The sequence below is a fragment of the Alligator mississippiensis genome, chromosome 9, assembly GCF_030867095.1.
Source record: "Alligator mississippiensis isolate rAllMis1 chromosome 9, rAllMis1, whole genome shotgun sequence".
Lineage (NCBI taxonomy): Eukaryota > Metazoa > Chordata > Crocodylia > Alligatoridae > Alligator > Alligator mississippiensis.
This window is the reverse complement of record NC_081832.1, coordinates 8,523,671-8,538,711: the sequence shown is the minus strand read 5'-3', so window position 1 is coordinate 8,538,711 and position 15,041 is coordinate 8,523,671. Positions and strand designations below refer to the sequence as shown.

Genomic DNA, 15,041 nt, shown 5'->3' with positions numbered 1-15,041 from the left:
GTCCTGTTCACCCTTTCCCTTTCATACCCACACTCTGCCTTTGTGTGGACAGATATATTGGGCTAAATGAGCCTCTCGTCTCACCCAGTAAACGGCATTTCTTATGTTCACCTCACAACTGCGCTTCCATTTTAACTTGTAGATTGCTGACTATTCCAGTCCTAAGGTTTCATAGTGGGCAACATAAGGACTGCATACAGTATGCAGATTAGGATGAGCTCCCCAAATATTCTGTTTTATTGCAACCAAATCCAAACATTAGTTTCCAGCCACAAAAGCCTAGTGGAGTAACACATAGTGATGCTCAGCACTTGTTCTCCCACTCTTTGGAAGCTGTCTCTCTTGATGACCTTCCTTGTCCTGATCTATAACCTAGTTGTTCTTGTAAATTTTGCTTTCACATGGAAATCCATAGTCCTAACAAAGAAATATCCTAAAATGCTTACCTTCACACTAACACTGCATTGCTAAAGTATACAGGGCAAACAGCGTTCTTCAGATGATCTTTTTGTAATAAGCTCTTTAGTGGATGCAGACCCCAGACTCTTGGATTACAAACGTTGTTAGTTCTTCCTTTTTTCCCAAGATTTGCATTCATATTTACTTTTTAAATATGGTCAACTTGAATTTCAGCCTTTTCTCTTTTTAAAAAGAACAATCTTTCTCTCATTCATGGTGTCTTCCTTTAAAACCCACTGAAGACCTTTGGGGACTCGCTTCAAAAGAGCAGAAGAGCTACCTTTGTTTTGCAGTATATAAAAGATTCAAGCCATGACAAGACCCTACAGGAGGGTCTGTGCACTAGTGATCAGTAAGTGAGATGAGGGTAAGAGTAGGTAGCTGGGTATAAAGCTAACAGGCTGTCAGTTGTGGGCATGTGTGCGCTGGCAACCACTAAACATGGATGGTGGTAGCAGCCACAGAGAGAGTGTGCTATGCTCTTAGTGTTGAGGATCTGAGAGAGGATTCAAAACATCTCTAGCCTCAGGTTCACCTGAGCTGTGCAGAGAGCACCTGTGTTGTCCCATGGGGCCTATATACAATTCCCTGCTCATTGTTGTCATCAGCTTGCCAAATGTTGCTTTAATTGCGGTACAGAAATTAAGTGCCAGGTATGGCAAACTTGTTTCCATTCTTGTCTTCATACTTCAGACAGCATTTAAACGCTGAATTTACTGAACTGTGCATGTGAAGTGAGTATATAACTAACTAGTAAATCAGCTTTTGGTCACACCTGCCTGTCTGAACCCATCTACAGGATGAGGGCCTGGGAGTTAAAGCTTTAGGAAAGAGAAGGTAAATTTGTGCAATGAGTCTAGCACTCCGATTTTCATCACTTTCTTGGCAGTAACCCCACTCTCTTTCACCCTAAATCTTTTCCTCCCCCAAACCCTCTGCCTTACTTTATTTATTTTTATCTTTTTTCTTAAGTCTGTTAAATCCTCCAAGACACTGAACAAAGAAGCTGTCTGTTTAAAATGCATAGCAGTTTAAAAAGCAGGATTAATTGATATTCTGATTTTTTTTTTTTTTTTTTCTCTCCATAGACAGAGACCTGTCAAAAATAGCTTCCTGCAGCATGTTTTTATGTTGTTTTCAACCTTGGTTGAATTCTGTTGTGTTTTCCTTTCCCCCCCCCCCCACCCCAAACCCTAATGCAAAAGCAAGCATCATAACATTTTGTAGCTGCCATTTTCCTACCTACTAAGCAAAACTGATTTGGGTTGGTTTTGTGGGGGGGGGGTTGTTTTGTTTTTGTTTTTCTGGGGTGAAGGGAAGAGGGGAGTTGTAAACTTTATATATTCCTGCTGAGAAAATATGGGGTGGGAGTTGGATGATAATTTTCAGCCAATTAAACTAATTGGGCTATATTTACTATATCTAGTCTATATCCGCCTGAGATTTGCTAACTGACTTTAACATAGCCATTTGGTAGCATGAGATTGGTACTGCACTTCTTGAAAGGTTATGCCAAGCTCTAAGTGCATACGCATCTAGAGCAAGCTATTAATTCCTCATATTTACTGTCTGAAGAATGTGCATGTAAATGCAGAAGATCCAGTTAACGTGTGTTAACTGGTCTTGGGTATGACCATAAACTGCATCCAGCTGGAGGACTTGTGGCAGTGTGATGGGGGCTACTTGCGGTGTGGTAGCTCCTATAAAATTCTACAATATTGCAACCTCCAGGTAGGGTGAACTTTTAAGGCACCTCAAAGCTCTAGTGCCTGCTGCCTTGTGGGCAATTCCTTGGTTGGAAAAAGGCTAAGGGACATTGCCCTAGCTGAGGTGTTGGGCAGCCAACAGCAGCTTTAATCTGTTGTTCTCTGGCAGAAGCTATATAACCATCAAGGCACCGAATGTCTGGGCTCAGTCTGGCCTTCGGACTTTGCCCAAATGTCTAAAGGGTGGGGGGGATGCTCTACGGCAGCCTTCTCTCCTCCAAATTCTTGCCTAGGCATACGCACCAAAGGTTTTGGTGTGATCTCTACTAGCCAGAAATATCAAGCGTCTTGCATGCTGGAATGTTCAGACTCTGACCACTGGGCTCAGTTCGGACTTAATCTGAAGCTAGATAATGGGGCAGCTCTACCTTCCAAGAGCTGTGGTTGTGTACTGCCTGCCTTGCGTTAAAATGGTACATGCAGCTTGTAGCTTCTCAGGAATGTAAATTTATGAGTGGATAATTCATCTCAAATGAGAAGAATCCATGTTATCAGTGTATTATTCTTTACTTGTGCTAACATGAGAACTAACTTAACACATCTACAGTGGCTAGAATCCAACCTTCTATTTTCCAAAAGGTTGGCAAATGTCCAACCTCTAGATGTTCTCTTGTGGGCCTTTCAGAGCTGTCTAATACCAGAGATTTCTTTAAAGCATTCCTGCTCCTCTCGGTACATTGTATGACTACAACTCCAGACCTGTTGTAGTTTAGATTTGCAAAAAAACTGAATATGTAATTAGGCATATTACTGCATGCATAATATTGACAGTTTTAAGTGCAAATATCAGCTGCTATTTGTGCCTAGCCAGCTGATTTGCATGAGCATTTGATCTCAAATATTTTTATAAAATATGGGCTTTTATGTACACTTATGTCCAAAGAGCATCTTGTGTAATAAAAACCTAGTTTTGTAGCCTCCATGAGTATGCAGCATTATAGAAGAGACATGAAAATAATGGGCATCTACTACTGTAGTCAGGGCCTGAAATCTAATAAAGGCTGAAAATGAAGCACAATGTGAGTAGAAAAAGCCTAGCCTCCCAGTTCATCTGTTGGGACTGGGCTGAGCAAAGTAAATGATAACTACTGCTTTCCTCTCTAACTGAGTATCTCCATCTAGGATGGCAGGATTGCTGAGCAAATATGAAATTCCAAGTAATTAGTGTAAGAGGATACAGAGAAGAGTGATGATGCAGGCACCCTGAGACCTGTCCAGCTAACCTTGGTGATATGCAGCCCTTTAGAGCAAATATTGGAGAACAGGATAAACAAACAGCACTAACATGACATTTTATCATCAAAGAAAGATATTTCTCGGTCTAGGAAGTCTGGGATCCCTACAACCTGGTCCTTTTTTTTTTCATTAAGTCTGATATGGTGTCACATGATGTGATTAGTTGACTAGAAAAGATGTGGTCTCCTACAAAGATAGAAAGATGGATTGAGAAGTATTGGTAACTCATCAAGTTTCTCCAGGATCAGACTTTAGATGCATCTTACTGAGTGTGTTCTCTGACCTTAACATAAAGTACACTAATGAAATTTGCTGAGATGGTCAGAAGTTATTGTTAATAGAGGAGGATTCAAATATCCTACAGGAAGAAATAGCTGCTCTTAAGGACTAGAATAATAGAAATGGGATGGACTTTTTAATAGCATAAAGTGCGCATTTAATGCACATTGCTTCAATAAAATGGGAGCTCATTAGTTGGAGAAGAGGCAGAAGACCCAGTGTATACTAGTTGGTCTCAGGATTACAGGTCACCAGTGTGGTGGCTATAGAAAAAAGCAAATATCCAAGTAAAGATAAGGAAGTATTAATGCCTTTGTCCAAGAAATTGATGAGACCTCCCCTGGGATCAAGTGCACAGGTCTAGTTTAAATTCACTTTAAACATGAGTAAACTGGAATGAGTGCAGAGAAGGGCTGCTAGGATAATCAGAGGAATGGACAGCCTGTCTTGGGAGAGGGAGCTAAAACTCAATTGGTTTAGTCTACCAAAACTGTGGTTAAGAGGCTCTGTTACTGCTCTTTGTATATACATCAGGGGTCAGAGGAACACCATGAATAGAAAGAAGCTACTGAAACTGAAAAACACTGTTGGCACAAATAACTAATTATAAACTTGCCATGAATAAACTTTAGGCTAAAAAGCAGATGATAGTTTCTAACGATTTGAGCTGCAAAGTTATGGAGTATCCCTCTAGAAGGAGCAGTGAGGTAAAGAACCTAGTTGGTTTTACAGTGGGGTTTCATCAGCATGTGTATAAAAGAGATGAAGTGATGTGGCTTCCTGTAGTAGTAGGAAACTGGCCTTGGTGGCCCAAGAGGTCTCTTCTAGACCTGTGCTCCTGTTTAACCTTTGAATAAGGGAATAAACAAATATTTCAAGCCTTGATGGCAGTGCTCTTCAGTTTCTTATAAGCATGTCCACAGTCACTTTTCTGCAACTGCTGAAACTTGCCAGGTCTCCAGTTCATCCATAGAAAATTTAAGTGAAAAGTAACAGCTAAGAAACTTAATAAGATTAGACTTTTATGTCTAATTAATTGCCAGGTCAAACATGACCCATTTACAAGTGCAGTTTCTTCTAATGGCTAGGCCTTCTAGCTCAACCATGTATTTATCTGTATACAGTCAGAGATTCTGCAGTGAAGACAGCATTTGATCCCTGGCTTTACTTTGACTCACTAGTCAAACTAAATTTTAGGTCTCCTTCTGTGGTCCTATAAACAGTATGTTGTCAACACTGTTTGGTTTATTTGCGCATGACTCTTGCCCAAATAATGAGATATAACATAAAATCACAGTTTTGTAGTCTTTTTCTGTCATACAAAACTCACCATGCATGAAGGCAAATGGAAAGAAAGAAGGTATCCTTAGTTCTCTTTAGTCCATGGTCACACATGCACAGGAGCCTTCTGGAGACAGTACTCTAGCTTTGTCAGCCTTTTTTCTTAGAATTTAAGCAAGAGTTTCTTAAATCAGCCCTTTTACCTTCACAGTATTTCACTGTGCTCCTGAGATTGACTGCCATCAAGTTCCTGTGATGTTAGGCAGAGATGGCTGGGGTTTTGATGGTATGTGCCAAGTATTAGGGCACTCCTGCTGTCAGTAAGGGAATGTCTGCACAGCCCAGTGCATTTTCTGCAGAGATGTTCAATTTTGCTCAGACACTAGAAATTGTTTAGCCGTGTTATGGTGAGACTCCTGTCAAAACGCACAAAAACCCCACTACAAAATAACCAAATCCCTGCTGTTAAGAGCATTATTTGGAGATTTCTGGTTTGGAGTGGCATTTTTCTTTATTTTTTGTTTTTCTGTGAAAGAATTTGCAAAGGTCTAGTTTCATTGTGAACAGACTTATTGGGGGTAGGTATTTTGGGTATCCAGCCTGACACATGACAGGAATTGCATAGCAAACCTTTCAATGTGGTTTTCATGTATTGATCTGAAAGGGCAAGGACTAACAACACTTCTATATTATCCAGCCCCCTCTAGCTTTCTGCTGTTATGATTCAGTGAATGAGACGTAGAGCAGCAATCATTTTGGCATTCAGAAATGGCTTCCGTATCATAGCTTGGGAAATTATGACTTTGAAATGAGCTCATAGCTGTACTTAATAGACCAAACCAATATGAACCACTGACCTGCAGAAATTGGATAGCTATTTGACCACCCAGTTAGTCCTCCCCGCTATATAGTTTTGACCAACGGAAGACGACTAAGCTTGGAAAGAAAAATTTCAGTCACTATAGCCAAGAAACATTGCATAATATTGAACATGAGTGCTTTCATAGGTCAATCCAGTCTTCATTTGGAATATGTTTTTCTGAAAAGCTGGTTCACAATTTTGCGCTCTCTCATAATAATGTTTATTTTACACTGGTATTTGATTACTGCAAGTGGAGTTTAAGGAAGCATTCCAGTTAAGAAAATTCACTATCCAGCAGTTTTCCACAGTTGAAGATAGCAAGTGTGTGTGTGTGTGTGTGTGTGTGTGTGTGTGTGTGTGTGAGAGAGAGAGAGAGAGAGATGGCACAAGCTTAGCATCATTCTATTCACTTAAAATTTGCTGTGGCTGTTCTTGCCCTAGAACAAATTGGATCCTTGCATGTAGCAGTGATGCAATAAAACATTTAGGCAGTCTCATGAAGCTGTATAGTGGGTATCCTGAATTTAATGCATTTAATATACTAGTATTATACAGTACTAGTGTTTTAGATGAAGCATAGTATCAAACAATAAAGTACAGCATGGTACTAGTACATTAAAACTTGCTTCAATTCTGGGACTTTGAACTAACTGATGAATTTGGCAAAAGCAACTTGTCTAACTCTAAAAGGTAAGGTACCCTCTAAAATCTTACTTGTATCAAGTAAGCAGTAGCAATTGTGGCTTACACAGTTTGTTAGATTTCCATTTGCTAGTCTGAAGCAGTTTGTAGCATTTGATCATGCGTGGTCATATGCAAAATAGCCTGGTTTTTACATTGTACATGTTGCCTAACCTAAGAAGGCACTATAGGCAACACATTCCTTTTCTTACCTGTCTCCCTCCTAAGTTGATCTCTTGTGCGCACACACGCAAAAACATTGCTGTTCCTGGTGACTGTTGCAGTATTTCGGTAACCGGAATATGCATCCTTTCTCCCTCTTCTAGCCACTCTAATACAGGGGAATTGTCTTTGTGGGGGCAGGGAGGGGAATTTACTCCCGAGTACCTAATGCAAGGGAGTGGTGGCAGAGGTAAAAGAAAGCTGTATTTGCAGATCAAGAGGTAAGATGACACCTAGGATACATTTGTACTGCTTCCACAGCCCTCTGAGGAGTGCTGCCAAGAAATATTGAAAAGGCTAGTGTAGGAGCAAAATAGTGGCAGGAGAGGGGGCCCTCAGGACAAGTTCACAGCCTTATTTCTGGGTGTAGTACAGAAGGTAGGTTGGGTGCGTTTCTTGGAGTATAGACACTTCCCATGTGATCTACTGGATAGGATCTAGTCCAGGGGTGGGCAAAATACAGCCCGCGGGCCGCATCCAGCCTGCAAGGCCACTCTATTTGGCCAACAAGGCCCCTGAAAAAGTCAGAAAATTAATATTTCTCTGTCCTTGGTTCCTGTCAAAAGTTCCTGCCCTGCTTCCCCCCCCCCCCCCCCCCCCCCCCCCCCCCCCCCGCCAGCGCTCAGCATCACCTTGTAACCCAGCCCCACTACCAGCCTGGGCCCCATGTGGCTCCGGGCTTGCCCATTGGGGCTGCGCATAGCGACAGCAGCTGCAGCTTGCTGTGCCAAGGAGTGTTTGCCACCACTGCCTCTGCTGCCCAGCGTGCGTGCTCTGGGGCAGGCAGCAGCAGCCAACACTACCTAGCGTGGCATGCGGGGGGGCCGCAGCTGCTGCTATGCGCAGCCCCAACGGGCGACCCCTGGAGCTGGTGCAGAGCCCAGGCTGGCAGCAGGGCTGGGTTACAAGCTGGTGCTGAGCACAAGGAAAAAGGCCTCTCGCTCGTCCTGTGGCTGTGCCCTGTGCTGCAGCCACTTGCAGCCCACATGAGGCTGCCTGTGCTTGCTCAGGACAGCCCTGCACGGGCTGCAAGTGCCTGCAGCAGGGAGCACCGGCCACGGGGCAGGCGAGGGGCCGCTTTTCCCTACGCTCAGCACCAGCTGCTTCCCTGCTGGCTAGCAGGGGGTTGGGGCTGTGCGCTGCCCCCCGCCTGTACTGTATGGCTGGGGGACCGGCAGGAGCACAGGGCCTGCACCAGAGTCACAGGGCCAGTGCAGACAGGGCCCAGAGCGGGGTGGCAGGAGCGCAGGGTCCCAGCCGGCAGGGGCTCTATGAAACCAGGCCAGCTCCCCCCTCTCCCTGCTGGTACAGCCCAGCCTGGCTCCACAGACCCTTGCCAGCCTGTGCCCTGCTTTGGGCCCCACTGGTGCTGGCCCTGGGGCATGGGACCAATGTCTTGAGACCAAAGACATTGGGACATTAGTCCCAAGATGGTGACCAGGAAGCAGGGCACCTGTCGGGGGGGCAGGACTACCCATGCGGCCCTCAACAGCCTGCCAGAACTGGGTAAGCGGCCCTCCGCCCAAAATAATTGCCCGCCCCTGATCTAGTCCAATCCATCCTTCCTTTACATTTTGACCTATTCTATAGGTGAACTCTCAGCACCTTTTAAAGGACACTTGGACCTTAATGTGATTAGTCTCAGCACAAACTTAGATGAATATGACTTGGTAGAGGAGTGAAAATTTGGTGAACAAAGAATGCTACTCCCATATTGCTCTTGGGTTCTGCTGGCTCAGAGCCTTGGGATCTGAAAAATTAATTTAGTTGAATACCTATTGCCTCACCTTCAGGATGTTACAAAGATGCAGAAGAAAACTTTTACTTGCACATGCATGTTGCATAGTGTTTATTCTTCACTTTACAGTGCATTGCCCTGAATTTTAATTTCAGTGATGGCCTGTGAATATGGCTAATACTTGTGTCCTAACTGCATCTTTTTTCTGCTTAGTTTGTATAGTATATAAGAAATTGCAGCCAAGCAAAACTTTGATGTACATTTGGAAAGGGAAAAGTTATTTTTGGTTTAAACCAAGCAACATGAGATTTCTAAACATTTCAAAGAAAACATGCATTCTTAGGCTTTTGATCTCAAACATTTGAAATACTTATAGGACTTGTTTCTATGGTCCTCCTTGAGAGCTTTCAGCTATAATATATGTAGAAGATTACAAATTCATTGGTTTGTCAGTAATATCTCCTATATCTCTGCTTGGGAAAGCATGTAAATTTTGTTATATACAAGATACACTGTAACTTTCTGTTCACAACCCAAGCAGAATAATGAAAGTGGTCATCACTTTTTCAAAGTTCTCAAACCAGATGGTAGATTTAAGGGATCTTCACCACTTTTTTTTTTTCTTTCCTAGTCTTGAATTGCAGCCTTACCTGTGGAACTCTTACTTTGTACAACCCTAACAACTAAAATTATTTGCTTTCTGTATTACAAGAAGTGATGTAGTCAGTTGGAAGTACTTATGATGCTGACATAATGTTCTTTTTCCTTCCCTTGTAGTGATGCTACAGCCTTTTGATTATGACCCTAACGAGAAAAGTAAACACAAGTTCATGGTTCAGTCAATGTTTGCTCCAGCTGATACTTCAGATATGGAAGCAGTAGTAAGTATTGAAGCTGATTTACCAGACACAGTAGACATAACATTGAACATGGAAACAGAGATAACACTGAAGCTTACAAAGGGGCTTCATGAATTTGGGGATTTTTTCCTGGTAATCCTGAGGAAGGGGGTGACATCTGTATATTTGGGAAGATCACAGCATTGTGGAACTAGATAGGCAATGAGCCCCAAAGAGCCTCTTTCTCAGATAGCCAATACTAGTCCTGCCATCTAAGATCCTGGGCCTGGGCTCACACTTTTTGTCAGGGTCAGATTTTTAAAATACAGCGTCTGGGGCTAGGCTGGTCTGATTTTTTGGCATCTCCTAGGCTCTGTGGAGCTTATCTTTTTAACCTTTCTCAATGTACAATGAGCCTTCTCTTAAGCAGCCTGCACCTTTGCAGTAGGAACTAGCCTCATTTAATTATTGTTGTTTTCTTTAACCTTTTCCTTGTTCATTGTTTTCATTGAAACACCTGAGCCATGTGTTTCTGAGCCAGAAATCATGTAATCCAATCTCTATATGGGTTAGTAGTTAAGGAGGAAGAAGAAAAGAATATAGCAGTAAGATTGCTGGCTACTTAAGTAAACTTGGAAAGAAGTGAAGCAGGCATCACTGACCTCTTATAAGCAGTCACTAGTACTTTTTTTCTAGTGGTAGCACTTCCTGTAATAGCAAACAATATACCCGTCTTCTGCCCCCTCCCCCCCCCCCTTTAACCAAAAGGAATGTGGCTTTTTTTTTTTCCCAAAGTCTTCCCCAAAGCTCCTAGCTATCTGACATGATTTATTTTCAATATACCCTCTATGTGCTTTTAAACTCCCTGGGCACCTCCAAACCAGAATGCGTGTGGTATGCCACATCGCACTGCAGCACTGCACACTGCATGTGCTGTACATGCAAGCAGTCCCCACTAGCTCACTTGCAAAAACCCCTAGGGCAGCTGGAGCTGGGCTGGCCAAAGCCATACTCTGGCTGCTGGCCAGGCTCCTTGCTGCAGGATTGCCATGGCTGCAGCCCCTGGAGGCCATAGATAAGGCTGCTGCAGCCAGCCCAGGTGCTGGCCTTGGCCTCCCCCACCCAGGGCAATGTGCTGCATGCCAGAGCATGCATGCATGGGGGTTCCCCAGGGAAAAGTAACAACAGTGGCGCATATTGTGCCTCTGCTGTTTGTCCCTGGGGAACAGGTGTTTCTGCTCATGAGGACACATCCCCTTCTTGCATGTGATTTTAGAACGTCGACTCCAACCATTTAAAAGTAGATCCATCAATAATACTGCAATCTTTCAGACTGTTCGCTCCTTCTGATGGACCATGTAGTGGACAGTCGATTTAGTATATGCTGGGCTGTCTGGTGTCCTTTGCCACAGGGGCACAGTGGTGAGTTTGTAAAGCCCACTTTGATTTTGTTGAAGGCTCCATAGTTTGATTGCAATCAGTTCAGGTTTACGCATGCCTTGCATGGGAGCTTGACCAGGAGGGTGTGAGGATGGTAGTTGTATGTAGTTGTGTAGTAGGGCATGGTTGTTACTCCATTGCTCTTCCCACCTTGTCTAGGACCATGGTAACAGTATGGTGTCTCCTGCTTCCTCTCTGTTTCTGGTAGATACTAGTAGCTGTTTTCTGCTTCTTGGGTGTTGCTTCATTGGGTACTTTTCAATCATGTCATGTAGCAGATGGTCTTTCTGTTGGGCTTTGATTGCCAGATCAAGCGGTATCCCAGACCTCTTGATGTTATGAGGGGGGATTCCTGCCAAGATAAACATGTTTTCCCATTCCATGTATACTGGGCAGCCACTTACTACTTGTAGTACAGAATTCAGTTTGCTGGTGTGGGCATTATTTGCCCACACAGGGAGGCAGTATTCTGCTGGTGCATAAACCATGGCTAGTGTAGCTGTTCTCAAGGTAGAGAAGTCAGCACCCCATGTTGTACCGGCAGCTGCTTAATGGCTGCTGCCCTTCAGGTTTACCTCATGCCTCAACTTCTTCTCCAGGTCGTGGTGGAAGGTTAGGTTCTGTCTAGTGACGCCCAGGTAGGTTGGTGTCGTCTTGAAGGGCAACTCTTTTCCCTCCACAGCACCCCACCTGTGTTTTATAATACAGGACCATTTTTATTTCAAATAATCTTGGAAATTAGCCAATTCTACAGCTGGTCTAAGCCCACTTGTGGCCACGCATCTTTCTACCTTCATGAAAAGAGGACTTGGGGTTTTAAAAAAGAGAGCATATTTATTGATCATTTTTTGCACGTATTGCTTGTTTTCCTAACTCAACAATGGTCATGCTCATTGTAATAGGAGTTTTGTTGTTACAGTTGGTTTCATTAAGGGAATTGCTTCTTTTGCTATATTCCTTTAGAAACTAAGGTTTCTTTCCCATGCATGTTTCTACATTATGGTAATATCAAAATGTAGAAATTATGTAACAGAGAATAGTACAATACCTACTTTTTATAAAGACAGTACAGGATTCACCCAGAGCACGCTCACATTATAGTAGCTCTTGTTAGACTGGCTAGAGAACTCAACAGGTTACTTTATATTTGTTTGAGAAGCAAACCCTCCTTGGATGATATTACAGACTCTTAAAGCTTGTTGTGTAAGCATTCGGAGAGCATTCTTGAAGTCGCCCTTCCAAATAAAGCTATATAACTATATTCTTGTCTACAATAACCAATATGGGTGGAAGAAAAGCATCTGTGCAGTAAGAAACATTCCTACATTGGCAGAGATTAATCAGTCTCTTTCCACATGCGTCCCCTGCCCATCCTGCCATGTCTTCAGTTGTGAACTGTCCCATCTCCTAAGAAAAGTTTCTCTAACTTGATAATGTATTTAGGAACCTAGATGGACATCGGAACTTCCAGGGCACATTAGACCAACATAAAACAAAACTACTTTTTTTTTTTTTTTTTCCAACAGCACTCAGTCAGTCCTTCTATATATTACCATCATACAGAAATCTTCCTATTCTGGATAAACAGGTGTGACACATTACTGGAGTACTATAAAGCTTTCAACATTTCACAGCCAGCAAACTCAAAATAGAATCCTGATTTCAGCCACAGAAGATTTGCAGAACAATTCAGCTGTTTACATGGGTCAAAATCTTCAAACTGCATGGGCAGGACCATAATTTTTCAGGCTAGTTGAGATAATCTTGCTAACTAAAATTAAATTCAAGATGAAGAAAAGTATATGAAAGCTTCAGGTGCAGTGATTATGGACCTTCACAGCTAGATATCATTATTGAGAAGCAACCACTTCAGTTAGAAGTACAGTTGACACCAGGCAAGGATTTATAACTTGTAATCCCCACCATAAATGTTAGATAGTCTTTGTACTGGCAGTTTTTCCTAATTGTAGGGGGAAAGTGAAGTATAATTGCACGTTATTGTCTAGCTGAGGGGTTATTGGTGAGGAGTAGAATTGTGGTACAAATGGCAACCTGTATTTCATAAATGCTCTAACAAGTATTAAATAAATAAATAAAAATCCCTTTGGTCAAATGTTTCATCTTGATTAACGTCTCAAAATAGGAGGAAAAACCTAAATGATCCCTACCATTCATAGTATTACTGCATTAGCTTTTGAAAAGTAAAATAAAAACATGCAAGGCTTAGCAAAGGTTTGTAGGTATTCTCTTTTCCTGTCACCTAGTATGTTGATGTTCTTAAATGGCTTAATTCCTGTCTCGCCTGTATAGAACTGAGAATGCTCGACTTAACATATTGCTGATAATGAGATAGATACACAGACGTGACCTCACATTTTACTAATGAACAACAGAAAACTGGAAGGTTTTGGTAGGAGTTTCTGAGGAAGTAATATTTACTCCCCAATAAACACAGCGCTTAGAGACTGTAAAGCAGTATTTGAAATAAATTGGAAAGAAAGATCTGTGACTTAACAAAAGACTGAACCAAAAACAGCAGTATTTTAGATGTGGTTTGTTTGTTTGTTTTGTTTTGCTTTGGTCACTTTCCCTTTTCTGAATGCTCTTATTGCACGCCTTCTGTTTGATCCAAGTGATAGATATACCTGACAAGTGTTTGTGGGTCAGACCTTTATTGATATAACTACCAACAAAGTTCCCACTTTTGTGTCCATTCTAAATACAGGCTTCTTAATGCTATGATTTGATTTTATTATTTTAATTGCTTTTACAGCATGTTAGTGCTGTATTATGTCGCTTTTAGTTTGTTTTAAGGTAGTTTTAAGAAATGCCACTCTCAATTTTTAAACTGCTTTGTGTTGATCATGCTTTTAAGTAGTTTGTCACTACCACTAAATGCCTGGATAAACACCAGTGCTTTTGTCCCCACTGTTTTGTTTGTTTTTCTTCCCTGAGCCAGACTATATAAGGAGTAAACTAATCGCACTGTCTTTTCCACAAGACTTACTGTGTCCTTCTTTTTCTTCTTTTAAAAAAAAATATTTTAGTGGAAAGAAGCAAAACCAGAAGAACTCATGGATTCAAAACTTAGATGTGTGTTTGAGCTACCAGCAGAAAATGATAAACCTGTGAGTACTTCCAACAGTGTTCTGGGTGACTTATTACCATAGCAAGAGCATATAAAATGCAGGTTGCAGATCATTCATTTCAGTATCTGAATGACATCCTTTTTTTAAAAAAAAGAATTTTTAAATATTTGTTTTGCTTATTCTACTTTGAAGTTAATTTAGACAAGAAGTGCCAAAAGACTGTTAAAATTCTTTGATATTGCTGCCTTTTGGGTTGATGCTAGAGTTCTCATTTTACCCTGAGCATCAGCAACAGAAGCAAACCTGTGCAGTTCTGCCAGCCTCCTTTCTGACCTGGCACTGTCTTTAAAAGTAGAAGGTTATTGTAGTATAGGATCCCTGCTTGGTAGGAACGGAGTTGAGTAGTGTTTTGCTAGGGTGCTGCTGAAAGCACTGATTAATTCATGATGGAAATAAACATCCTCAAATGCAGAGCTGAGGGATCGAGACCTACTGATAAACATGTATCCAGTGCTGCCTGCACCTGAGCTACAAACGTGGTGTTCTTTGCATTCATGATTGTGCAGATGCAATTGTACATGTGTGATATTGGTCCTATAAAGCTGACAGACTGGTGTCTGATCAGCAACATTGAAATTTCAAGACCGTGTATTCTAAATCCCTAAAGGTCATTAGGGCAAACAGACCATAAGTTGCATTAAGATTCTTTTTTTTCCCCTCTGGCCAGTGTTCTTGATGACTGGGGGGGGCCCAGGGAGGGGGTGACCGTATTTGTGCTTGTAGGTAGGGTTTGTTATGCATGACAAGAACATTTAGCAGGAGCAGAAGGGGAAAGAAATCCCTTTCTGCCCAAAATTGGTTGGAGTAGTTAATGGAGAAATGTGGTTGGAGTAGTTTAATGTCCCCACAGACATGTTCAATTACACACCAGTATCATTTAACATGATCAGGTCCTGTGTCCTGAACTGTTTTCAAGGGTGGTTCTTCCTTCCAGACCACAGAAGCATGGGAGGAGAGTCTGGAGAGAGAAGTGGTGGCCAACTGGGAGGAGTGAGGACAAATATGCAGCAGGATAATGAGGTGGCTCCTGGCAACAGGCTGGTTCTTGGAAGCAGCCCTTTATCACTGTGCTCCCCTGACTCCCTCCTC

General features: G+C 42.3%; 1 protein-coding gene across 2 annotated transcripts in view; it reads left to right on the top strand.

The window, feature by feature from the left end:
- VAPB (VAMP associated protein B and C) overlaps positions 1-15,041 on the top strand; it is a 45,002-nt gene that overhangs the window by 25,209 nt on the left and 4,752 nt on the right. For both annotated transcript variants that reach the window (XM_059713235.1, XM_014609730.3), the window contains exons 3-4: positions 9,302-9,405; positions 13,851-13,931. In XM_059713235.1, coding sequence (XP_059569218.1) covers positions 9,302-9,405; positions 13,851-13,931 — 185 coding nt within the window. The remainder of the gene's footprint in view (positions 1-9,301; positions 9,406-13,850; positions 13,932-15,041) is intronic.